This window comes from Passer montanus, unplaced genomic scaffold (assembly GCF_014805655.1).
Source record: "Passer montanus isolate IOZ18808 unplaced genomic scaffold, ASM1480565v1 scaffold28, whole genome shotgun sequence".
NCBI classification, from domain to species: domain Eukaryota; kingdom Metazoa; phylum Chordata; class Aves; order Passeriformes; family Passeridae; genus Passer; species Passer montanus.
This window is the reverse complement of record NW_024367483.1, coordinates 1,761,265-1,787,872: the sequence shown is the minus strand read 5'-3', so window position 1 is coordinate 1,787,872 and position 26,608 is coordinate 1,761,265. Positions and strand designations below refer to the sequence as shown.

Here is a 26,608-nt window from a genome sequence, read left to right as displayed (position 1 = left end):
AACAAAAGTCACCCACATTCAATACATATGATTGTTGAAACAGTTAAGGTAGATCATGTGTGAAGTGCAATGAACATCCTTCCAAGGCAAATTAATGTGAAATATTTGAGCTGAAGCTTTAGCTAATGACTCCCAGAAGAAGGAAGAAAAAAACAAAACAAACATGGCAAGGAAAAGCTGCATTACCCAAGAATGGAGGCCAGAGTTTCTGATAGTGTCTATAGGATGTGACAACCATTTGATGACAAATCCTATGACAGTGAGGGACACAGGACAACAACACAGAGTCAGTGCATTCCTTCCCCTCCTGCCACACTACAGCATCCAAGCTGTCAGTCCTCCTCCTTTTTGGCAACACAGGAGAAACTTCAAGTTAAAAAATAACAAACAGTTTTACAATGTACTTAGTCTATATACAGTTAAGCAGATGTACAGACACACTTGTATTTATACTTTCTGTAAAAGTTAAACAGCTTATTCCCATTAGCACCACAATTTTTCCATGTGGCCATCACGGCACTGCACATTTTTCAGCAGAGCAAGGGTAAGTAATTAATTTACTGTGGGCTGCTGCTAATGCCAAATCACGAAGCTCTGTTACCAAGTCACACACAACAACAGCAAAATCAATCCCTGCAGTCCCTGGGACAATTTTTGTCTACTGTTTATCAAGAATAGCTGGTAGGATCAATATCCAGCAATATTCACTAACGCAAAACCTGAGGCAAGACACACTTGAGTTATCAGTAAGCTTTTGCTGCTGAAGTTTCATGACTGTCTGTACAAACAGAAAATATTAAAGTTTTTTTAGTTTTAGACTCACTATTTAACCTCAGCTAGCTTCCTTGTTCCACTATCAAGGCAGGTTTCTGTTCAATGCACATTTCAGTAGCAGAGTGAAAAACAGCAATTTCCAACATTAATTCAGTTCACAAACAATAAGTTTTCTATTTATGCATAATTTATTTAGGTGCAATTACAAAATCAAGGCTTCGATTTGAATTTTTAAAGTGAAATATTTTGGAAACCAGGTTACAGTGACTAATGTAAGGTTCTTTGTTTGCTCAAAATAATGCAAGTATGATGTGACAAGAATTTGCAAACAATTTTGTTCATTTGTTATCACTGGAGTTTCCTTACTGTCTAAAATCAATTGTAAAGGGATTTTTTGTCCTTTAAATACATACTTCTGAAGCAGCATCCCTTTTCAGCTGTTTTATCAGAGTTTTTGTGTTTATCCTGCTGAACAATCTGCAGATGGCTGTAGATTCAATAAAAAATGCTTGGTTGTGAGCTGCAATGTGAATTTATACAGCACTGAGATTTTTCTGGCTGTTAACTCAGGCAGTCATTGAAGACAGGTGCCCTCAGGTACTTAATTCCTACAACTTAGTTACACAAAAAAACCCCTAAACCCAAAAAACAGACACCCTCAAAAATCAAAATCAGTAACTAACTTAAATATCCCCATTTTAATGCACTGAAAAGATGATGCAAAAATGCTACAATTAAAATATACAAACAAATGAAAACACAACAAACTAACTCAAAACCAGAAGCAGCCATCAAAACAACCTAAAAGTGTTGAAAAAAGGTGAAATTACTGAATCCAGCCAAGTCAGACCTCTCTAGATTGGAACAACTCACTAAAAACTCATCCTTTTGACAGTAAGTAATATCCCATCCATACCACACTTCATCATCCCTCATTTGCCTCCTATTTCAGCCAGGCAACAATGTTATTTTTAATTCACACCAATTGCAAGCCTTAAGGACAAAATGTTTTTCGTTGTGCAAACGAAAAAAGTACAAATGAGAGATACAGCCTGAAATAGCTTGGCACTGACCTGCCATTTAGAAATTAAAACCTGGATATAGGAACTTAAAAGTGCTGCCAGTAGCATTGGCAATGTCACCTCAGAACAGAGAATAATTTAAATATTTGTCCACTGTAAATTCTTTTTTTCAAATGTATGCAGGCCTTGAGTTCAGAGTTTTTCCACATGCTAGCAGCTATTTGTGGTTAGATACATTGAGAAGCTTTGAACAGCTCATTATCAATTACTTTTCCATAATCTATCTACACATTTGCAATTATCCACAACTTCTTTTTTCCCCCCGTGTCCTTGTTCTTGCATTGTACTAAAAACTATTCAGCAGTTACACCTAAGAAGTGAATCTGGGATTGACAAATCACAATTCAACTTTATCCATATTCAGAATTAAAAGTTATAATTGTGGTGAGTGTTCACAGATGTGCAGCCTTACACAGGCTAAAGAGCAGGATTTTCAGTAAAAAATATATTTCACCAATAATCACAAAGGTTTCAAGTACTACCATTGAAACTGTGAAATCTCTGCAGACTCACAAATTATCTAAAATAAACCATCATTGCCTAAGCACTGGGAAAAAGTGTGAATTCCTTTCAGAGCAGTCACAAAGTTAAGAATCTGTTATAAATTTCACTAACTATATGGCTGTTTGCTGGAAAAAAATTAATGCAAACAATTAAAAGACGACTATTTAAATTATCTCTGGAGAGATCAAGCAGACAGAATTGTGACTGCCCCATTCCACAACAGAGAAAAAAGTCCGTGGATCCTCTTAGTTCACCACCATTCAGCCTCTGACAAATTCCTGTCTCTGGGTGACAGGAAAGAGAAATTTGGAATTGTACACCCTCTATCTTAGGGATCTACTCCAGCACTTGTGGAACAGCCCCAGCTCTGCTGCAGGAAGTACCCTGGTGGAAAGGTTTTCCCCTAAAAAGATAATTTGTAGCCACTGAAAATTTTGTATTTCATCTCATTTTGTCCCTTTTTTGTAGTCAAAACCTTTCTATGGTTCTCCTTTAAGGATGCTTCCTTCAGTGCCTGGTAAAGAGTCAATCTCATGAGCAAATAAACCCATGGAAGAAACCCCAAAAGGAACCTTACACAGTATTGTATCGCCGTAACTTGCAGTTCCAAAGTAGTTTATTCCCCACTTTTCCTGTTTTGATGCCAGCACACAGGTAACTAAAGCATAACTGTAACATGAACTGCTTGGTTTCCCAAAAACGAAGCCACAGTACAGGTGTATATATGGGGAGGGGATTAGTTAATTGAAAAATGAGAGTAGTTTCCAGTAAGAGCACATGGAAGGACTAAAGAACACAAAGATCAGCTGCCAAAGCAGAAAACCTAGCACTGAAACATTACCACGAACTCAAGTGATGAATAATGGAAAGAAGTGTTTGTTCAATTAAAAACTCCATGTGTTCAGGCATTAGTATCCCTAGGGAGTGTTGTTCAGTCAACTCAGGGTCAGAGAATTTGAATTTCACATTTTCATTTATTTGTCTCAATTAAAATAAGTAAGGTGAGTCTGTCAGCACCTGTTGTTTTATATTTTTAACACTTAGCATTGCTTCAGCTATACCAAATATATCCCACTTTGGAAGTGGTGGCTTCCTAAGAATACTCCTCAAGAAGAATCAAATTTTTATTGCTGGCAAAATACACTTTTGCACTGTGTTTGGTTGGTTAAGACTAAAGTAAAATCTAAAATTACCATAATAATTAGTATTTGCTATATATAATTGAATTTTTCTTTGCAATTAATTTGTAACCTTGAATAATTCAGATAATTTTTGGTAAATCATTAGAAAGTCAAACTTCAGTTAACAGTCATCCAATTATTTCCATATCATGCCCTAACAGAATTGAACCATTATGATTAAGTTCATAAAAGGTTCCTTGTCATGATTGTTTGCTCCTATGTGAAAAACCCCCACCACAAAGTCCTGATACCACCTGTATATATTACACATTTGCTAAATTTAGCACAACTCGTATCTTGGGCTGACATTCAGAGAACACAGAGTATGAACATGCCACTTTTAATTGTTGTTTACCAGAATCCTGTGCAGCACTTCCTCCTTCTAACCTGAAACTTGGTATTGAGGCTGGTGCAAATGAATTAGCAAAGCCAACAGCTCATATCAGAGCCATTTCTGATCTGCATTGCCAAATTACTGATTTTAATTGATTCATTATGCCTAAAGATACAGAACAACATGTGAATGATGCTGCTATTTCAGGATTTTGAGAGGGAGATCTTGAAAAGTAGATTTAAAACAAGGACTGAGAGACTGTTTACATAATAAATTTAGAAAAGATTGCTATATTCCCATTAAAATTATCCCATTAAAAATGTACAGAACACACAAATACCTGGGAATCTCTTGCAGTCAATGCCACTTTCCCCCCTACTGACTTCAGAAAAGGAAGACGGTCGCAAATTACTGAAAAATTCCCTATTAATATGCCTCTGAACTAACTGGAGACATTTGGGTATACATTTAACAGGTATGGATATTTTCAATCCAGTTGGGAACACTTCTCAGACACTTTGGCTCTGAAACAATGCTTTTTAAAGAAAATGCAATGGATAGGGAATACTGAGAGAGCCACAGACAAAGAGAGAGAAGAACAAACCTGACATATATTGAAATAATTGAAATGTTGCCAGTTAGGAAAGCAGGTAAATGAGATTTAGACAGCTGAAAATAACCTATGATTTTTAACATCAGCAGTAAAACTGATCAAAGACTGGTTTTATTCCCATTCTTGCTGCTTTGCAAAATGATGAGCAATGACAATGACAGAATAGCCTTCCTTATGCCACTTAATATTTTGTGAATATCTGCACAAATATAAAAACAAAGACTTACTCTTTAAATTCTGTGACAGATAAGCCATATTTGCCATGAAGTGCTCATTCCCCACTGAGCCCCACTGGGGTATAAAAAGTTTGACACCATGTGTAAATAGGATAAATATATTCAAGTATCAGCAAGTATTGCCCAATACCCAATTATTTTTCAGAACAGACTTCAAAATGCAAAATTATTATTCTGATGGTTCCTTTTCTTGCAGAAGAAAGAAATGGTTCTCTCCTGAGTATGTCACAGATTATGGCTGTACAAAGCACTGACAGAATGGTGCAAAACACTTTCAAGACTCAGATTTGCAACTGCAGCAGGGGAATGGGAGGGGGAAAAGGGCTTTGGGTTGGGGTTAGGACCCAAAAGATATGAAAATTTTATAAATCTAGATCAGGTCTTATCAGGTTAAGATAGAGTTGCTTTTACTCCTCCCCACCTAGTCTCTGGTTCTCTGAAAAGAAGCTCAATGTAAATTTTAAAAATTCTCCTCTCAGAGAGTTACTAATATTCAGGTATTTTTAAATTTAATGGGTATTAAAGATTTTTCTCATGATTTACTAATAAGCAACAACTCTTTTAAACTCTGAATTTGTTATTCATGTCTCAGCCAAGAAGCAAAGCCTCAAAATGGAACATTATGGCTGTCTGAAAGATGTCTATCAATACACACATCATGGTTCAGTTCACAACTCTCAACAGTCACACTGAAAAAATCCCATTGTACAAATGCATTCCCAGCTGTCCACACATACATCTCCACCAGCTCTGGCACAAACGTGGCCACCCGGAACAGGAGGAACACTTCCACACATGGTTTACACACTGCAGAGTGAGAACTACTGGAATTAAATTGTGCCCTTTAGTTATGAAAGCAACTCATGCAGTTCAGCTTGCCTTGGGCATGACATTCACAAAGTAATGTAAGACAAATGTATTCTGAAAACCATCAGGGAAAAAAGTAGCACAAAAATTTAGCTTCACTGTAGAAGATTAAATAGACAACAACTTAGGAAAATTATTTCAAAACATGCAGAAGCTCTATTAGATTAGAATTTTCTAAAGTAGTAATTTGTAATTCTTGGGGTAAATAGGTAAGAATATGCAAAAACTTGTGGCTTTGGGTACTCCATTTCACTTTGGAGGTCCTGCTCAGCAGATCAGATGACCAATTGAATAAACCAGTGGAGTCAATGCACTGCAGAAAGCATTTCTGGTAGACTTTGGCTGCTCATGGACAGTTCTAGTATATGACTCACTTGCATAATGGACAGGAATTCATTCAGCATTAAAGTTTCAGAGAAAATCCTTATCCCATTAAGAGAGAAACCTTTTGACCTTATGTACAGAATTATGCTGGCTTCCAATAATGGCACTGTCAACATTGTATCTTTGCAATGAGTGTATTTTGATAATTAATGCCAGTGAGATCAGACAACAAAGTGAATTTCATTTTCTGATTACATTGTATAGTGCTTTTAATGCTCTCTATTATCCAAGGTTGCTGTGCAGCTTGCCTAACACCATCCAATCTGAGAAATTCTTGAGCAAAATAGCAGAGTCATTTTTGGAAAGGATGGGTACAGACTCTCTCTTCCCCATTTGCTGTAAAGCCAGTGTTGAATCACAGCAGACAGCCTCAGCAGCCACCATGATATCATTGCTCACAACCATTACTACAGAAAAAAAGCACATATTCTCAAGTAATTTCAAAACTATTATGGACAGTGGAAGAGAATATGACAGCATATGACTTCTCTTAAAAATAAAAAAGAAAAATTGAACAATGTTTTCTTACCATGACAGGAGCCCTCCAACTCTTCATATCCCACACTGCAGATGCATCGTCCCAGAGGCACCAGCCAATCCCCATCTGCCCCACAATACAATTTTGGGGTGTCACGTTCCTCAGCGCTCTTCACGCAGGAGCCCCGTACTTCCACCAGCGAGGAAGAATCCACCCTTGGAATGGTGTCAGGAAACATGGCCAAATTACGGACCGTGAATGGGCATTTCTTGTAATAGACACGGACTGACACCAAAGCAATGCATGCTCCAATGTCCTGGAAAGCAAGATAAAATCCCTTCTTGTTGATGGGCCCAACTTCACGAACTTCCGTGTTGAGCTTGAGGATGCGGTCGCCCAAGTCCATCTGGGTAAAGCTCTCGTCAGCAGCTATGGTATCAATTTTGGTGTACTGGTTTGGCTTGAATTTTACTCCATGAGGCTCATCTGACTCCATGTAGTAGAGATTGAACGTTTCCTTGCAGGTCCCCAGCACCCAGGGAATGCTGTTGCAGTCCCTCAGGGTGAACTTCATCTCCACGTAGATTTTCTGCGCGGCGTCGCGGGAGACCCAGTTGGTTTGCAGCCAGTTGTTCTGGTTGGGTTCCATCACGTTGCACACCTGGTAAGTGTGGATGGGACGGTTGTGTTCATCCATTTCAGTTATGGCATCCCACTGAAAAGAAAATAAAAGTGTTTCAAAACCAGGAAAAATATGTATTATGCATGCATACACACACACACGTGCCCCATGTATATGCAACTATGGCTTAATTACAAATAATTACGTCAAGTTTAGTTGAAAATCAGTAGTTAAAAGAAGATAACTACAGAACATCACAGAAGTCTAATTTCAGAAACCACAATAAATTTCTATTAACAAAAACATTAAAAAATTGTGGGGTCTAGCAAAGTATGATATACAGGCCATGTTTGTATTTTATAGATATACATCTCTACATATACCTTATATCAAAGGCTCACCAAATGCTTATTATATAATCTGCTACTCCAAAAGATTACCAACATCACAAAAATAGCTTCAATATAACTGAATCAACTTTCTATTGAGCAGTCATGATATCAATATACCATTCGAGATTTTTTTTTATCAAAACACAGAACTATTTATAGTTCTGTATTCAAAAATATTGTATCCCACCACAAGTTTTAGCTTAGCTTTTAGATGTACTGATCCACTGGGGCAGAAGCAGCAGGAAGAAACCTCAAAATAAGAACCAAAACCAACCAACATTAAAGTCACATTAAAAGGAAGATGAGATGCTCCACAGAGGTCTCAAAAAGAAAAAAAGAACTAAAAAAAGCCACCAAACAACTCCAGCACACCAAACAGAATTAAAATTGGCTATTTAAAAAAAACAACAATGTTGTTTTTAAAATATAGAAGAGCTTTCCAAACTGGCATAGGCCAACTTAATTTAAAAGCCACAATATGATACTGTCACTTAAAATTATTGAGAAAAAAATATCCAAAATATCCTCGTCTTACCAGGGAATTCTCCTCAGAAATATTTATATGTTCACTCTGAATCAATATCTCAATTTGAACTAAGAAGTTAAAGCCCTAAAGTCAGCTGTTAACCATGAAGTTAATAGTATAAATCTGTTACTTCCATAGGAAAGTAAAGGGCCAGAACTTCAATCAGTGATTTCAAAGAATAAAACAAAATGGATTGATCAAACATGGACAGGGCTTTAGTCCACTCAAAGCAGATCTCTCATGCTTTGTGCCTGTGCCTTTCGACTCTGCTCCCAGACAACCTGCTGAGATCTCCCATTTTAGAGGGATTTACCTTTGGGCAAGAAAAATGTTTAAAATCTGCAAAAAATTTTAACAGAGCTAGTAGTCTAAACATCACACATATAAAATACTTGGAAAAAGGTTAACATTGAACATCTCATCCCAGCCATTGCACTGGGCCATGCAGTGAGGTATGGTTACAGATATAGAATGCGCTCTTAGGTACCAGTCCTAGAACAGAGTAGAAACAAGGTGACTTCCACAAGCCCAAAATTTTCAGTGACTGAAAAGTGTGACAGAACACACTCTGATAGTGGACACAGTCTCCCTGCATGAAATACAATCTACTTTTCATTTTACCTTGCAGTTGCATTTCTCATCTGATAAAAAAACAGTCAGGAAAGGCAGCAGTTGAATTCAGTGCAGTCAAAAAAACCCAAAATTTATCAAACACACAGAGGTTTTCTTTTGGATGCATTTCACATTATAGTTCTCATTTGATCATTTTTTTTTCTTTTTTAATCAAATTTAGTTCTCATTAAATGAAGTTTCAGTTGTGCAAAAATTCAAAATCAGATGAACCAGAAGCATCTCACTGGTGATGTCTGCACAGGAATGTGGCGACTCCCACAAAAATCCCTGACCTGACACCCACAAAAGCTGCCACGAGTTGTCTGGCTTAGATAAGCTGACAGTTCAGACCATCTTCAAACTTCACCCATCCCAACGTGTTGCTTGACCTTCAAAACTTTTTGCTTATGGTCCTTTCAAACAAGGGAAACCTCTGCTAATGTTGATGGAAGCAGCAGCAGCATAAAGCTAATTGTTACACCTAGAGTTGCAGGATGTATGGAAAAGCATGTTAAAAGCATTATTTGGAGGAAAGACTTCAAAATTCTAGTTGCAAAATGGAATAAAAATCAGCATGGCTAAGTGCTTACATTTTATACGCAGCATAAAGGAGGAGTAAATAATTAAAATAGAAGATCATAGAATTTGAAGTTTGGTGGAGAGAAGATTACAAGATTACTCGTTATATCCAAGTACAAAATATGAGATTAGGCTACAAATCACACTGGGATTTTCTTTAGATAAAGTCTCAGCTGTTTCCATACCTCTACAAACTACTTTACTACCTCTCATTTTTAAATTTCACTAATATCTGACAGCTCTACAGAGAACACTGCTAAGAGAAAATCATGTAACTTGAAGCTATATAATACTGAAATCTATTTTCATGGATTCCAAATTTTTTAATTATATTTTAAAACAAAACACTGGAAACTTAAGAAAAAACAGCAAGAACCTTTTAGTAGACATCACTACTGAATGCTTTTCCAATAAATAAGGGTAGCTATATCAAGCAGTTGAAAATATCTACTTCTTAATGAGCTGATATCAGAGTAAACTTCACATGTAGTGAAAGACACCTCTCCCACAAGCTGTCACACTGATTGATGGATTAATATTGGGTTCTTAATCTCAGATAACAGTTATTAAGGCACTGAGCCCAGCAGCAATTTGGTAACCTGGGATGGCAATTTTAGAATCCTGCATACCTCCAGATTCTTTATTGATATTTTCCCTCATTTTAAGAAAAAAAAGGGCATAAGTAACCAATGCTCTCACTCACCAGTTTATGGAAGAAAACATCTGCTCTTAAAAATGCAGCAAAATTTGTATTCTAAGCAAGAAATCCTTATCATTTTACTCTAAGGATAATTCTCTAAAAATGAAGGATTCTGCACCTGCACATTCCTAACCAGTGTATCTGAGCTCACCCCTGAACAAGGGAAGGTTGTAGCTGACTTAATATGAACACATTTAGGTATCAGGCACACAATGGCACCCCTGGGTAAGATATGCTACACAAACCACTTGTTGAGCAAAACACTGGCTTTCCATGCAGAGAACTGAAGGAAGAAGTAGTGCCTGAAAATAACATGCGATGGGAAACTGGGGAGCAAAACCTGTTGACTTCAGCCATTCTGCGTTTTCCTATCTGCTAAGAAGACACAACTGTTAAAGCAAATCCTCAGTGGTAATAAGTTTTATTCTTACCTGGGAACAAGAGGAAGGTTTCCATTCTAAACTGAGGAACAAACATATAAGGTTCATGCCAGAGAGATCTGGCTTACTCTCTTGGCTTCTGCAAGCGAGGTAATTTCAGAAATGGAATTGTCAGCTATTTCTTACACACAAACATAGGCTGACATTTGGAAATTCAGTGAACCTGAACTGTAGAAATGCAATTTTCTGACATATATATCCCTCATTGCCCACAAACATCCACTTGAGAGAGTTCAGGTCACAGTTAAAAAGTCCATCAAAGGGATGGACTATGTTTGTTGTACAGAACTGCTACTATCCTGAAAAAGAGTCTGAGGAAAGCTGCAAGCGCATCCATTCAACTCATGTACCCCAAAAAGAGTTAAATAAGCATTTTGTTACTTACCACATCCAATGAGGACAAAAAGAAGGCATACAGTGTTTTTGTTGAATTGGTCCTTTTTTTTACCCCACTAAATGATTTACTACTTATTTAGGTCATCCCAGATTTCAGCTGGGAGTCATCTAATGAAATCTACACATATGGAACACACTCAGCTGTTCACTCCTGACAATCTTATAGATTCCCATTTCCATGGAAACAAGCAGAATAGTTAAAATAAAGAGAGTTTTAAAGTTTTCTAAAATTCCCTTATACTAATCTCTAGTGATATGATGTTCTCAAAATGAGATCAAAAAGGCCCAAAGGAGGAAACACCAGAGGAGGACTTGCACTAGGCATGCAACTGCCATCTGACAATGCACATTTACACATCTTGCTGCTGTAGTGACATTCAGGCAAAACCAGCTACACACTACATAACAGAACTGAAGAAAAAAAACTTATCTCAAAGTAATGTGCTTAGGAAATGAACATTTTAAGGCATAGTTGGCATTTATGATGACATTTAAATATTCTTTAATCTCACTGTTTTCAAAGAGCTACAAAATTGCTCTAAGTTAAAGGTATCAAGGTAATATTTCTCTCCTTTCCCACTAACTCATTTTTCTTTGCCTTCACTTTTCCCAAGATCTACAGTTCTGTGTGTGAAAACAGGGGCTCAGATCCCCAAAGATGAGTGATAACACTGAACTCCCAAAATATGGCTATTTGAAAAAAGCAGAAAACAGCCAAATTCCCCAGCTATTTGTATGTCTTAGCAAGTACAAGTTGACATAGCTGGCAAAACAGAACAGCAACTGAACTACTTATGTTCTTACATTTAAAGCTGAGGTGGTTTAAAGTTGTTTAGGGAATGAATAGTGATATGTAGCACAATTTTATTAGCTCTGTAGAACTAAAATGACAATCACAATGCAGGATTAGAGGAAATTGTGACATCTGTTTTCTATTCAGGCAAAGAATATGAGAGTAACAGGGCAAACCCCTAAAAATCTGTGGAAGTAAACATGATTAAAAGGAAATAAAATCAAAATTGAATAAATAAAGAACAGTTAGGGCAATATAAATGAGAGAACACAGGAGAGAAAGTTGTTAATGCACTCAAAATAGAAATCCAAAAGTGAGCTGCTTTTCTCTTATTTACATGAAGCACTGAACAACTGATGAGCTGGTCCAGGTGATGCAGCTCTGCTCTGAAAACTCTTCTGGTTCATATAAATGCTTTCTACAGGCAAGCAAGACCCAGATTTGGTGAGATTTGGGGGATGAACCCTGAAATTCAAGCGAGACCAACTTCAGATACATGAAACAATTGACTCTCACTTGGGGATTAGCCGGCATAGGACTTTGGGATCAGCAGGCAAAATAAGACAGCCCTGCTCCGAGACCAACTTCAGATACATGAAACAATTGACTCTCACTTGGGGATTAGCCAGCATAGGACTTTGGATCAGCAGGCAAAATAAGACAGCCTTGGAGAGTGAATTGGGACTGTTCCAGAAGGAAAGGGCACCAGAGGTCTTGAACAAAGAATGTTGTGCATCTACTAGAAAATATCAAGATGATAAGGAACATATTTACATCTCAAAATACCTACTCTGATGTAGGGCTCAGGCTAGTGAGGCAATCTATTTATTTGACTGACCAGAATTTAGATGGGAACATGATGGTGCACCAATGAAAAAGTTACATATAGAATGAGGTTCATACTGTCTGGGCAGGGCAGATAAAGTATAAAACAGAAGGCAGAGAGAATAATACATAATTCCTTCCATAACAGATAATGAAAAATTACATTCAGAAAAGAAATGTACAGAAAAATGGGAAGAAAACCCAAAATAATTCACACACATACATACATATGAAGGCTGTTTATTATAAATTGAAATATCATTGAAACCAGCCACTACTACATAAAATACTTTTCCCCCCAGAACTCTGGAACAAGACCATTGTTTCCCTGAATGCATTATTGACTATAGAAGACTCAATGACTTGCACCAAGGATCTGCAAGGATGGTGTGTGATGCTTTTTAAATGAAACCCACTGGTAAAACCTCAGCAGGTGATGAGAGATGCCACAATTCAGTTGTGAAAAGTGCTGCTGATCACCTTTCCAGGGGCATCTCATCCCTTTGTAATGCAACACCCCCAATGTATTCAGAGAATGGTAAGTGAAAGCAGAAAGTCTGCACATTTTCAAGATACTACAGCTCATAACACTCAACCCTGCTGTGTGCCCTTCAAAAATCCAGCAGTGCACTATCCCTGGGACCTGTGGCAGAGACCTTCCCTGCTGGCCTCTGTCTTACAAAAGAAATAATAATAAAAAATACATAACCCAGTGGTTTTACAGGTGTCTTGCACTAGAACAGAGCTGGGTTTTGCTAATCACAATAATTGTGTGCTACATTTGGCTGCCAGCAGCTGCAGAGTCTGCTGTGATAAAACACAGAATAATGCTGATAATGCTGATGCTGGCAGGGCAAGGGCAACAAGAGCCCAGCAACCTTCACTTGGCTGAGTGAGATTTATGGGATTAACCAGGAATACCTGAAGGATATGACTGCTCTAAACATCAACACACACGTGTTGAAGCACAGGGGTCTGCTGTGGAATAACAGAGGTGTGCATGAAAGGATCAAGTTTGGTCACTCAACAGAACCACAGACTGCCTTGCGTTGAAAGGGAGTTAAAAGACCATCCATGGGCAGGGACTCCTTCCACTATGCCAGGTTGCAGCACCCACAACTTCTCAGGGCAACCTGTTCTGGTTCCTAACCACCCTGACAGGAAATAATTTCCTCCTAATACCTAATCTATACCTGACCTCTTTCCATTTAAAGCCTCTCCCCCCTGTCCTGTCCCTACTTTATTAAATGTAGTAGTAAATTAGTAAATATGATTAGTAAGTGAGATATATCGCGACTTAAAATACATAAGTGTTAATGCTTATACTTCCTTTTAATTGGAATAAGACAAACAAGGACTGAGAAAGAAATTACAACTACAAAATAACTAAATCAAACTGTAGGTATAATCCAATCAAGCTCCATCAAGTACTAGCTGTTTAATAGTAGAAGACTTATTTTCTGCTGTGTTGCTTTATTTCCTAAATATAGGGAGCTGCAGCAATCCTGGCTCTGCCTCTCCCAGCACCTTGTACACTTGGAGTAACTGGAGCAGAATGTTACAACACTGCTCAGTGAAGCCACTGGGTACTTTGGTAATGCTGCACAATAGCTGTCTGCATCAACTATGTGGCCTGAGGGACCTTGCTGGATCTCCAAAATAGCACAGATAATGTTTGTGTGTCCTCAGGTATTTAGAAACACAGAAAAAACAGTGTGGAGGAAGCTTTAAGGAAAAACAAAAAAACAACAACACAAAAACAAACCCAAATAACAAACCCTAAGCAAGATCTACACTTCTAGTTTAGAAATTTTTACAACTTCAGAGTCTGCCTGTTAATCTTATTCAGGTGTTTGTGAGCAGCCCTGGGCTGTCACATCACCACTGCACTGGCTCTGACTCACCAAGCTCCTTGGTAGCCACGCTGGGCCATAAACTCTCCTCCTGGCAGACCTGCACTTCCCATGAACTTTAACTCTGCCAATTAGGCTGGCCTGCTGGGAAGCCAGAACAACTTTAGGGCAGGCAGAGATACTTGGTAGATTTTCTCAGCCCTCGGTTTGAGAGCTGACCTTGTCTGCCCCACGATATAATGCACATACTGAGTCAAATAACTGCTTTTACCACTTAAACTCCTCAGAAACTGGGCATTGCATCACATCACAAATATGAATTGAACGCACAAATTTCCAAAGAACAGTTCTGTTTTACTTGCTTTCCCTGCCTTGAATCTACAATTCTGATATTTGAAATTCCCCTGCAGCAGCAGTAAGATTTTTTTTGCCTTTACCATTCCAACAGTGGAGTTTTAGTGAGTAGCACAGAATCCCAGCACACCAGTGGTCCTGGCTATGTGCAACCACAAAGAGGGCTATGACTCAGAGTTTCCCATTTTCATTTCCTGACTAGTCGCTCTGGGGAAAAAAAGCATTTCAATACCACTGATGGCAGAAATTGTATAAATTTCCAGGTTTTCCAATTGAAAAGCAGTGGATCTCAGAGGGTTTTGGTTTTTTTTTTTTTTTACATGGGCATTGGCATATTTAAATTCCTACAATTAGCAAGCAATGAGGTTAATATGGATGAAATGAAACCCAGAAGAGTATCTGTCCACTTCTTCCATCTCTCCCCAGTTTTTCCTCAATTCTACTTCCTTTTAAAAAAAGAAGGAAAAAAACACCCTGCCTTTTCTACTTACTGAGCTCATACTAGACCATTAGTGATTCTAATTGAAATTATACAAATAATAATTACACAAAGCAGCTATGTAAGGCTGTTTTGGAGTGCTTTATAAACACTACCACATTAATTCAGCCTAAGACATAAAACTAAAGAAGCAAAACTAAAGGTATTAGGAGGAAGGTGAAGCGACAGATCAGTGATTTTTACCAGCATGCTGTGTGTCAGGAGCTGTATCAGTGTGGATGCCCTGATCTGACACTACCTACAGCAGCTGAACTGATGACACTGCAAAGCTCCCCTGCAGCACAACTCTTCCTCTGTGCATTTACTAATGGGCTCCTTCTGAACCACTCTCCATTCCCCTCCAGCTGTTGTGCTGCCTGGTGAAGTGCAGCCCATTCCTGCAGCACACATCTGGCTGGAATACCTGTGACCCAACTGCTGCTGGAGAACTGAACACTTGCATCTCTCATAAATCACCTCCAGCCTCCCACCACCATCCTAACAAGCCTTATCGCTACCTACAAATAACAAATTCATGACTTGGTTATTTCTCAAGATACTCATCCCTTCCAGGCAGAGGATCAAAAGGGGGAAAACCAAGATTAGAGCTATGTGACTAATTAAAGGCACAAACTTTCATTTATTGGCTTGCAAGGGATCATGTTGATATACTCCAGTGAAAGCCAAAAGCAATGCTACTATATCCTGCCATTTAACTGAGCCTAAACCCCTGGAAATAAAATCTGAGAGGTGAACAGAAGAACCAATTATTACAAGTGGAGCAAACTGAATAACAGCATCAGTAGCAGCGCAGTTTATTTGCATGTAAATTCATAGGCTTGTGTATTTCAGCTACATGCATTACAACCTTACTCATTTTCTAGGTTAAAGAGAGCCATGCCAAAAAACTCTAAGGAATAGATAATATAATATATACATAATATTAGATAATAGATAATAACTCTTCTATTACAGGTTGCAAACATCTTTAAAGTGTTCAAAATGTGCTGAGAAATGAATACATAAAAATGAGAAGCCTAGAGTATTCTTAAAGAAAAAAAAAAACAAACCAAAAATTATTCATATGAACCTTATCTATAGTCTGTGAACTCCATGGCAGGAGCAGAGGAAAAAACAAAAGGGAAGAGAAAGGAAAATACAACAATCACCAGTGTTTTCCAGTATATCAGCTTGTTCATCCTTCCTATGTAACTACTTATTTACGGAGGACTTGTAAAGTAGCACTGTCTCCTCAGGGAACTCTGGCTCAGTCATACTTGTTAAAATGTCCTGGAAGAAAATAACTTGCTACCCTTCCCCACTGCTCCTTCCTTTCCTCCCATTTCTGAGTGCACAAATGGAGGGAGCATCAAGCTCTTAATTATCCTATACTATAAATAAGCTGGCATTAAACCCACTCCATTCACTACAGTAGAGGAGTGCATCATCAAAACAAACTCTCAGACATCTCATTTCTACATGGTCCTGTGTGTGAAAAGATGTGAACTGTAATAATAACTCCCATGCTCTTTCAACCTCCCTTATCTCATTACTCGTATTTTCAGCTACATTAAAAGTAATTTTGTGAATCACCTTCTGGCAGAGCTAATGGGAGAAAGGAGAAAATTTCATTTGACTATATTTCAGTTTATTTTGTAGGCAGGCCAGGATATCTTATGTAGGTTTACAATCCCTTTAGGTTCACCCAAATTAGAAAACAGCTAAAAGGTATTTAACAAAGAACTTCTTATGACACGACATGGACAGCTTCAGTAAGTACATCTATTTCAAAGGTCTGCTGTTGAGGTTTCTGAAGAAAAACCACCTATGGAGTTATGGAGAGATTTATACATTTGCTTGTTCTATTCTCAGTTCACAATTTTCTTAGAACACCACAATTTCCGCAAGATATTTAGAACAAGCTCCGGCTTCCCAAAAGGACCTTGTTCACAACGCAAAGCAACATGAACCATGTGGGCACACTGTGCTTGGTGGGGCATGTCCTGATCAACGAAGTACCTAAGTACATGCTGACAATTTTTAGCTTAATTTAGTCTTGGCTTAATTTTTTTTTTAACCTTTTGGAATTGATAATAGTTATCCTTTTATTTTCCAGGTACTGCAATTGCAACAGCTATACCTGACTTCAGCGTTTAAGTACAATAAGACTTTTTTCACCCAAATGAAACCCAGAGCTTTATTTGGAACCTACTGCAGACAAAAATCACTGCAGCTGGCAGGGGGTGGTCATGGAATGTCAACTAGAGGTCAAATTAGAAGTCAGGTTCTTCTGTAATTTACCAAAAGATTACACTTTGCACATTTATCTTCCAGAACTTTCTCTGTTGTCACAACCAACTTGACCCTAAGAGAGCAATGCTTTATTAAGTTACAGCTGAACACAATTGTTGAGATGTTGGTCCAGTGCCTCTAGTTAATATATCACCTACCAGCAGGATGTCCTTTTAAAGGAAAAGCCATTCATGTTTGTCATTTCAGAGCAGTAAAAAGAAAAAGGTTTCTTGGCATATGTCCTCACAGGATATTTTTTTGATGAAGGACAGTACAAGCTGGTTTATTTTTTTTTTAAACCAAACTGTGCTACATCACTAAAGCTCTTCACATATATATTTAAAATAGTCCTGGTCTAGTATAAAATAAAATAGTATAAAATATAGTATATAATAATTTCTGGTCTAAGTATGGAACACAAAAAAGCTTTCATAAAAGTTGATTTGATATAATTGAAAAAAAACACCAAAAGCAAAGCATAGTTAAAGAACATTATTAAAAATTTTTAGCCTCTTTTCTATAGAATGAGATATATTTCTGCAAGGAAACAACTACTCTTTAAGAGGGTTTTTTGCTATGAAAATCATGCTTTTAACAGACCTCTCAGTTTTCTAGAATACAAATGTTGGAGTATTCATAGGGCCAGGGAAGATGGCAGCACAATTCAGCTTTGAGGGTTATGAAGAGAATGTCAATCCTGTAAAATTAGGAGGTTAGACAAGAACCAAAACTCCAGGAAAAGGGAGGAAGAAGCCAACGTCATGTTCAGTTTTTATCTTCCTACTCCTCTCTCTGTCCAAGAGCTGTTCTGGGGACCACAGCAATGACTACATCTAACTACCATTTTTTAAAGGTAAAATATTTATCACACAGATATAAACTGTTGTAATCAAATTATTCAATATATGATAATCACTTAGTAGTTTGCTGACATTTATAAATGACTTGCTTTTTGATACTGCAGAATGCTACTGATTGAGAAACACAATACTCCCAATTCCTTGACTTTTTTTTTATTAGCCTCTGATCAAATCAGAAATCTTAGTTCTGCAACTCCCTGTTAACAACAAAATGGAAAAGTAATCAAGAGCAACACTTCTCCCTTTTTATGACATGACCTTGCAACCTTCAAAGCTTTGACTCTTTCACATTTTTGTATTTGGGGCAAAATCTTGGAACACATCATCCTCCTCCTAACCCTGATTATTCTGGGGAGAAAAACTGGAGCCTGTGAGAAATGAAGAAGCTGCAGAATCCATGGTTCCATACAAATGAGCAAGAAAGTGAGACTGCCCAAGAAGGAAGACACAGCCCAAAGGAGACAGAAAAGAACCCTATAATCACAGACATCACAGATCTAGCACTCATTCCTTAACCACATTTTTGTCCTCTTCATCAATCCCAACCATGTAGGTTGGAGTAGACAGACAATAAGCATGTATGACTGACTGAAACAAACCATTTCTATGAATTTCATGTACAAATAGTTGTATTATTTTTGCTGCATTGTAATTGTTATGTACAGTCACATGAAGGGCACATTTTTCTTACGTACCTGTTTTTCAATACAAAGCTTTGACTCTAATGAAAACACCTCTCAAGATTTCTGCCCTTATTTATCACATTTGAGAGACTTGCATATGAAAACCCATGAAATTCTATTATCTGCTAATCAGCCTCATGATCACTTTTACTGAAATTACATGCCAGCAAAAATAACTTTCCTAGACCACAGTGTGCTGAATTCAAGTCCTCTCCCACCCACCACTGCCCCAAACACAGTAAAATTCCTCCCTAATTATTCTGGTCTTCTGCTGAAACATGAGATGAAGGATAGTCAGAAGCAAAAAATGTCTTGTGTAAATTGGCATATGTAGAATATTGACCTGCAAACCCTTCTCCAATTTGCAGAGTCCTTTCTTGAAGCAGACGTGTTAAAATAAGCAAGCAGAGTCTGCTGTGTGCATCCGTTCCCTAATGAGATCTGACACAATAATTAGTGTGCAGCAAGCTGGGGTAGTTTAATGTACTTCCCTTCTCTTTTCTATCCAACTTTATAAAAGTTTCATTAATCTTTGCCACCAACAACAGGAAAGCAATAAAATGGGCGTAACAGCACAAGTCACAGAACCTCAGAATCTGTGCTTTTATTTCAGCCCTGCTATTCAATACTGGTTTCTCAAAATAACCAGGTGACTTTTCACAAAGGCCAGTTAGTTGAGGTAATCTAGGCATGCTCAAATTCACCTTTCAAAGCTGCTGCAGATTGGAAGCATCAGATGGAGTTTTTGGGACAACCAGGGATTTTGATGTGGGAGGAAGAGCAGCACAGTTGACAGCAATCAGTTTTTTCATGCTCTGATGAGTTGCTGCATTGCTCATTGTTCTGGCACAGCAAGAAATACTTAATCTTAGCATTGTAAATACAAAACCATGAGATCAGTGACCAAAACAAAAGACAGGCACAGAATGAACTGTCAGCTTTGATGTAACACTTGTGCTACTGAAACAGAAAAAGGAAAATTATACTAAAACCTCAAGCTGACAAAATCACAATAAACACACGTGAAAGAGCTTAAAAACTTCAAGAGTAGGGTCTAGTATTTTTGTTCCCTTCACAGATGAAATAAAGTTTTACCCATGAATTGAAATATTTAAATCCATTTTTTTGTAGAAAACATTTATTTAAATTCAACACTACAATTTCACATATTTCATCATTCTTTTCCCTATGTGCATATTCCTGCAACAATTTCATATATGCAGGAGAGGCACTTAGACCGAAGAATGAAAAAGAATAAAAAAATTACTAAAAATTTCAGATGAAAGTCACTTAAAGCAGATTTTATCTGATAGGGGAGAGTATCTGCTATACCCAAACATTTTTCTACCAAGAAGAAAGCCATGGTGTGCTAAAAATCTAAGTGAATCTAAGAGTAAAATGAATACATGAGTCTCTTGTACATAAATCAACAGCTATTGAGTCAGCTCAGGTAATTCAGAGGCTCTGGCTGGAAGTTTAAATAAAAGAAGGGCTAAAAAAGTGAGCAGAAAAAAACCCCATTTTATTGGGAACTGCGTACTTCTGGCATCTTTGAAATCAAGGACTAAAGTCTTCATTTTGCCTTCACCCATGCTTTTTTTCTCCAACAGCTTCACAAAACATCATTTCAACTTCAGCAGGTGATCTAGAAAGTAATCTTATAAGCTCTGGTGTGCAGAAACTTTTTTTGTGGGCTTTTTCTGTTGCCAGGACTTGTCTTACTGAAATGAGCAGGGCCTTAGAACCAAGTGATGTAGCTATGTAAAGTTATGCTATTTTAAATGATGCTGTCAAAGTTGTGTTAGAAACTGTACAGATTCCTGCAGTTTATTTTCCCAAAGAATACCTGGCCTTGAAAATTGCTGTTTTGCTGAAAAGCTATACCAGAACACCAACAACTATGCTACAGTGTCACAAATCGATAGCACTGCATGCAATATTTAATACAAACTGAGACCCATGGGCCTGCTCTTTTAGCTTTTAATATCAAGTCTTGCTTACTTGCAACACTTTATTTTAAAATGGCAGTTATGCTTAAAAGAAACAAAGCACTCCAGTAATCTCTGGTAATGTTGGTAAGGCAGGCTTCAGCCCAAATAAAGTATTAAAAGTCACAGTGGCAATAAAAATATACATCTAGGCAGCTCATCCATTTTAACTTTCTTCATAAGAGTGTTTATGCCATTAAAGTTTCTTTATACCAAATGCAAGGTGTGCTACACAACAGTATTTTAATCTTTGGGAGGTTTGTTAAATCTAAGTATTTTCTTCTTCATATAATTGAAGAAAGAGTGAGAGGAAAAGAGGAGAGACACACAAGGGGAAGAAAAAAAAAGGGAACAGGGAAAACAGAATACAAGAGCCTTGATTTGGCTGAATGGAAAAAATAGATAAATGCAAAGCCAAATCTCATGTTTTTCCAATTCTGCCCTCATCTATCTGGTAAAGCAAAGATGAATAGCAGTGCACAACAGTCCCAGGAACATTCTGTCCACATTGTATTATTATGGTATTCCCATGTATATTTCCAGAAAAAAACTCTTTATAAAAACAGCAAATACAACCTAAAATGGATGGTCTAATTCAGAGCTGTTCTCCAGGCATAGTGGGAAGTAAAAGAAAGTCTCATCCATTCTTTCCTTCTGTCCTTATTCTTCTGTGCAAAAGAGCACATCCATCATATTTTTGTTTTCTAGAATCCTCATATGCAAGTTCCTGACCAGAGGTGGCTTTAAAAGCATGTAATGTGCCTAGAACTAATTAATATTTTCATATTTGTGTAAGTGCTGCTTTTGCCTTCCCTTTCTGTAACATGTTTTGCACCACGCAGCTGTGGCCATTCTGGGCATGGGTGTCAGAATACAAAGTTTCTCGGCCTCTCCATGCACACAAAATTAAGAACAGCTATATTAAATGATAAATAGCATTTCCTGTAGCATTTCACTGTGGATAAGGGTGAAAACAGCTGGCATGCATCTGTCCAAAAAAGCACAGTTAGGGTGAACAAACATTTGAACAAGAATTTCTGAATTCCAAGGATTAAACACAGCACTTGTTTCAGGAGCAAATTCTTGCCCATTTTCTACCCTCAGTTCTCAAAAAGTTCCAGAATTTATGTCTGTAAGAGCTTCCCAGTGGTGTCTGACATTATCCCCACTGAAAAAAAAAACCAAAACCAAAACACAAATAGTGGAGGACAAAGGGCCCTCACTCTGTCTGCACAGGTAGTGCCCGAAGATGCTGAAAGCCAGCACTGCCCTGTGCTGAGCCAAGAGAGGCTACCTGGTGTTTTTAATTAAAATGCAGTCAGCTGAAAGTCATTAATATTGCCAGAGAAAGAAAAACAACCTTTACTCTGCTGGGCACGGGTAATAAAGTTTGGGGGGTTTTTAACTTGCTGAGCTCCATCTGTGAAGGTGAGGAGGAAGGTTAGAGACAAGAGCATTGCAGCTCTGTTTTGTGGGCCCTGTGGCTGCACATCCTTCCACCCTGAGCTCCACAAGCTCAATCACAGATTTTATTGCAAGATTATTTTTTTCCCCTGCCCCTCCTTAGAAATTAACATTACTTATTTTCCATAATAGAAGCGTGCGTATAAAAATGTAAATTTAAGGCAGGCCATCTAAATAGAGCACACTGAACTTCAGCTCACCAGGCAGGACTAATCTTGCAGACCTCTGGTAATTTAAATTCTGACAGTGTAAGAAAACTGCAATTGATATTCTGCATAATAAAACTAAACAGAGGCATCAGTATTCTGATGCAGACTGGGAAAAAGGCACTTTTATTTAAAAGCTATATTTTTCAGTTCAGTCTTTTAGTAAAAATGCTTTATTCATATGTAAAACATACTGAGAGGAAAAAAAATCATCTCACTGTTAAAAATCATTATTTACCACACTTATTTGTAATGGCTTTGCCTGGGCCATGGGGCTGTTAGTGCATACCTGCAGCTATTCCTTATGACTACAAGGAAAAATATGTCTCTCAAAAGTGAATTCACAGAAATTTTCTATAATGTTCAACACCCACAGAATCCACCTGGATTTTCGCCTACATTTCCCCCAAATTCAAAATGATGGTGTCCTCTGCACTGCGACTTGTAAAGATCATAATTACCAGGTTTAAGAAACTTTTAAAATCCAAGCAACATACAAATAAATGTTAGTTCTTATACCATTCTTGCAGTTTAAATTTTTCATTACTAATAAAAAAAAATTGCTCCAGTTTTGTAGAAACTGTGAGAGAAAGATGGAATCTTCAAATGTGAGGGTTTCAAGTAACAGAAATTCAAAATCACTGCACTAAAAGACAGAAAACAAACACAAGAGTAACGGGAAAGCCAGAAAAATCCAAGAAATATATAGTTAGGGGTGTTTTTCAAGGAAATTTTAGAATATTTAGGCATATCGGGCTTACTGCTACCTACTGATATCTGCAATGTTTCTTAAGCATAGATACCACAAAAACAAACAGCAAATCTGAGAATCAGAAAACATTAATTCAGTACTTAAGTTCAATCTAAGTGCTAAATTCAGTGCTTAAGTTTAATCACTACAGATAGACATATCCTTCTGCACCCATGGGTGTCTGTCTTCATGTAATAGTGTGCAGGCACCTCCTCCAAATAAAAACACCCTACAGCCTCAAAGCCAACACCATTCTGAGTTTGCCTTTTGGTTTAATCTAAGTGCTAAATTCAGTGCTTAAGTTTAATCACTACACACAGACATATCCTTCTGCACCCATGGGTGTCTGTCTTCATGTAATAGTGTGCAGGCACCTCCTCCAAATAAAAACACCCTACAGCCTCAAAGCCAACACCATTGCCTTTTATTTCTGAAAGTCTGTTCTCCCTTTATTTTTTGAAGAAAATGAAACTTCCTTCCAAATTCATCAGACTTTTCTTATGTTAATTAATTTCCGACTCATAATGGGGATCCTATTTTATTAGCCTTGGTGAAGAATATTCTGCATTTCTCACAGCCACAAAGATAAGGCTGCTTAGTAGAGCTGGCAACTATGGTGTGATCTAACAATCCAATTAATTTGGAATGTGTCTTACTGATTAATAAAGCCTTTTACAGAATTACATGTTTCATCTGCATTCACAGCCTGGCATTAATGACTTCTTCCATGCAGCAAGTTATGCAACACAGATGATCAAATATTTAAGACACTTTAATTTTATTATTAAAATTTGATAGTACTACCAAAGCTTTTTTCTCATATTCCAGTTTTAGATATGTATAGAATTTAATTATGAGCTAAATAAACTGGGCAAGAGAAGCAGATGAAGTTTAGTACATTCTGAAATTGATGGGATGCTGAGGGAACTGCTGTGACAGCAGTCAGCATGAAAATGTACAGCACGCGATTTAAATAAGCCATTACACTTCGGGGCATATAAAAATATGCATTTGTGCATAAAATTACAAAAACACAGTAACAGCAGTGTTCTAAAGTCTCATATTAGTCTAAGATAATATTCATACTTTCACAGAGGTTTTCAGAAGCTCCAAGTGAAGATCTGTAAAGGATGGCGAATCTCAACTCAAAACTTGAGCAGAATTTGCTCAAGCACAGATGCTGCAAGTCCCTCAGCAAACCAAACTCTGCCTTTGACAATATGAGGCCAAAGTATTTTTCAGTATTTGTAGGTTTTACTTTAAATTAAAAAGAAAACCCATATTCAAAGTAGCTTTGGGACTGCTGTAACAATCCAAGCAGATAAAATACAGATAGCTTCATTGATTTTTCTACCACTCAAGTGAAAAACCAGAAAACAAACCAGAATTTTTTTCATGGAGCAATAGTTTTATCACATGGTGCTTGTCCCACAACTCTGTCTTCAGTCATAAAGCTTTCACTAAAGACTACTCTTTTATTAGTCTTTTACTGTGTTAACAAAAGCAGTGTGGTCAGCTCATGCCCAGCTTCCAGATTCATGACAAAGATTACAATCCTTAATATTTTTTTAAAAAAAAGGTTATTTGTCATCTTTTGTGGAGAAGCAGTTTACAACCGTGTCTTATTCTTCAAAAATGTATTTATTAAAATATAAAAACCGTATTTCAATTGCTGGCCATAGCTTGTCTCTTACCTCCTGTATCCCTCCCACAAGAAAAATAGTCTCCAATATCAGGAGTAAGTATATTTGTTCCTTACTGTTCATTTTAAACAAAAATACCTTCAGATGTCAGCTATTTATTTATTTCTAGTCCATTCAAAAGGTACTTTCCAGTGGCAAAACACAAATAGGACTTTCAAGGTACATTTAGTGTAGGATTTATATTACAAAGTAAGGCATCAACCACAGCTCCACAGAATGACAAAATGTTTGTACCGCTCCTTTATTTAAAATAAATGTTCCTGAACAGAATATAAAAGGAAAGATGAGCCACAAATAGAATTTCTCAATGGCTGTTTGAATTTCCCTGCTCCATTTCACGTCTCTCTACTCCCCAGTAATCATCTTCAGCTGCTGCTGCTAACAGAGAGCTACTGATTCTGGAATTACTTCCTCCAATTATGGAAATTTTGTAAGTAATGAAAACCAAAATATGTCTTTAGCAATGACAGTCAAATTGTAAAATGGTTACAGAAATCCTTTATTTGCATTTCTTACTCCCCAGTACAGCCAAATCCACAGGGGAGGCCCTTAGGAAATAAATCTAGAACCATTTCCTTTTAGTTATTGAAATCCTATTTGAAGAGTTTTCATTACCATTACAAGTCAATAGTGATTTATCCACATAGGAAGAATAATATCCAACAAAAATAGTACAAACCATAATAGGAGTTATTTGTACAAGTAATTTGGGATAGGGAAGAATGTGTGAAATACACTTTTAACCCAAGTATTTGTTATGTCACATGCCTGCTGAAATAATCTGGATATCCCCCTCAAAAACCAAAACAAAAAAACCACCAAAAACATCGTGCTTTTTAGGAGTTTATGTTATTTGCTAAGGAGTTATAGAGTTACTGTTTAGGACTAAATGATGGTTTATTCTGGTAACATTTTAAAAGTAAACAAGTTGGGGATAAAACAGGAGGGTGAAGCTCATGGTTTAAAAGCAAATCTGCTCAAAACAAGTTTAAAAAAAGAACAAAACAAATCCCTTCTGTTCTTCTGACATTTAAAAACTGAGTGGTCAAATACTTGAGTAAACTCCCCCCAAAGAAACACATGTGGTACACTCTATAGCTGACAGGGGTTCAGAGAAATCTCATTTTAGCTAGCTAATTTTATTTCAGTATTAATGACAGAAGGTGTTTCAAGCTGCACTTTATAAATGCAATGAAGTTTTAAAAAGGTGCAATTAGCAGTGCCTTGTGATTGATTTCTTTGCACTAAAATAACCACAACTACAAGCAAACAACTCATAAAACACTGTCAAAGCTACAGAAACACCTTTCCCTCATTCTAAAATTGAACTGCTATCATCTTGTTACTCAAATATCCAGAATTAGTACTGCAAAACAAGAAGGCTGCAGAACATGTTCCTCTTTAATTTCCAGTTTAATACACTGGATCCAGCTTTGCACACATGCAAGTCTACAGTCCAGAATGAAATATATTTATCAATATCTAATTTTACAGACGAAAAGTGCCTTTTTTGCTTGGCTAAAAGACCTTACTCAGCATGAGTTCAGCAAGTCTCAAGCAGTTTATTTATCACAGTAAACAGTACTTTTTAAATATAATACAGTTATCCCCTCTCTACAGCCTACAACAGTACACTGA

General features: G+C 37.3%; 1 protein-coding gene across 7 annotated transcripts in view; it reads right to left on the bottom strand.

Annotated features, from left to right (window-relative positions):
* Window positions 1–26,608, bottom strand: part of EPHA6 (EPH receptor A6) — a 378,018-nt gene that overhangs the window by 283,263 nt on the left and 68,147 nt on the right. For all 7 annotated transcript variants that reach the window (XR_005627917.1, XR_005627919.1, XR_005627918.1 and 4 more), the window contains exon 3: window positions 6,505–7,168. Coding sequence is in view for 4 of the 7 variants with exons in the window: in XM_039713221.1 (XP_039569155.1) it covers window positions 6,505–7,168 (664 nt within the window). In the remaining 3 variants the exon portion in view is untranslated. The remainder of the gene's footprint in view (window positions 1–6,504; window positions 7,169–26,608) is intronic.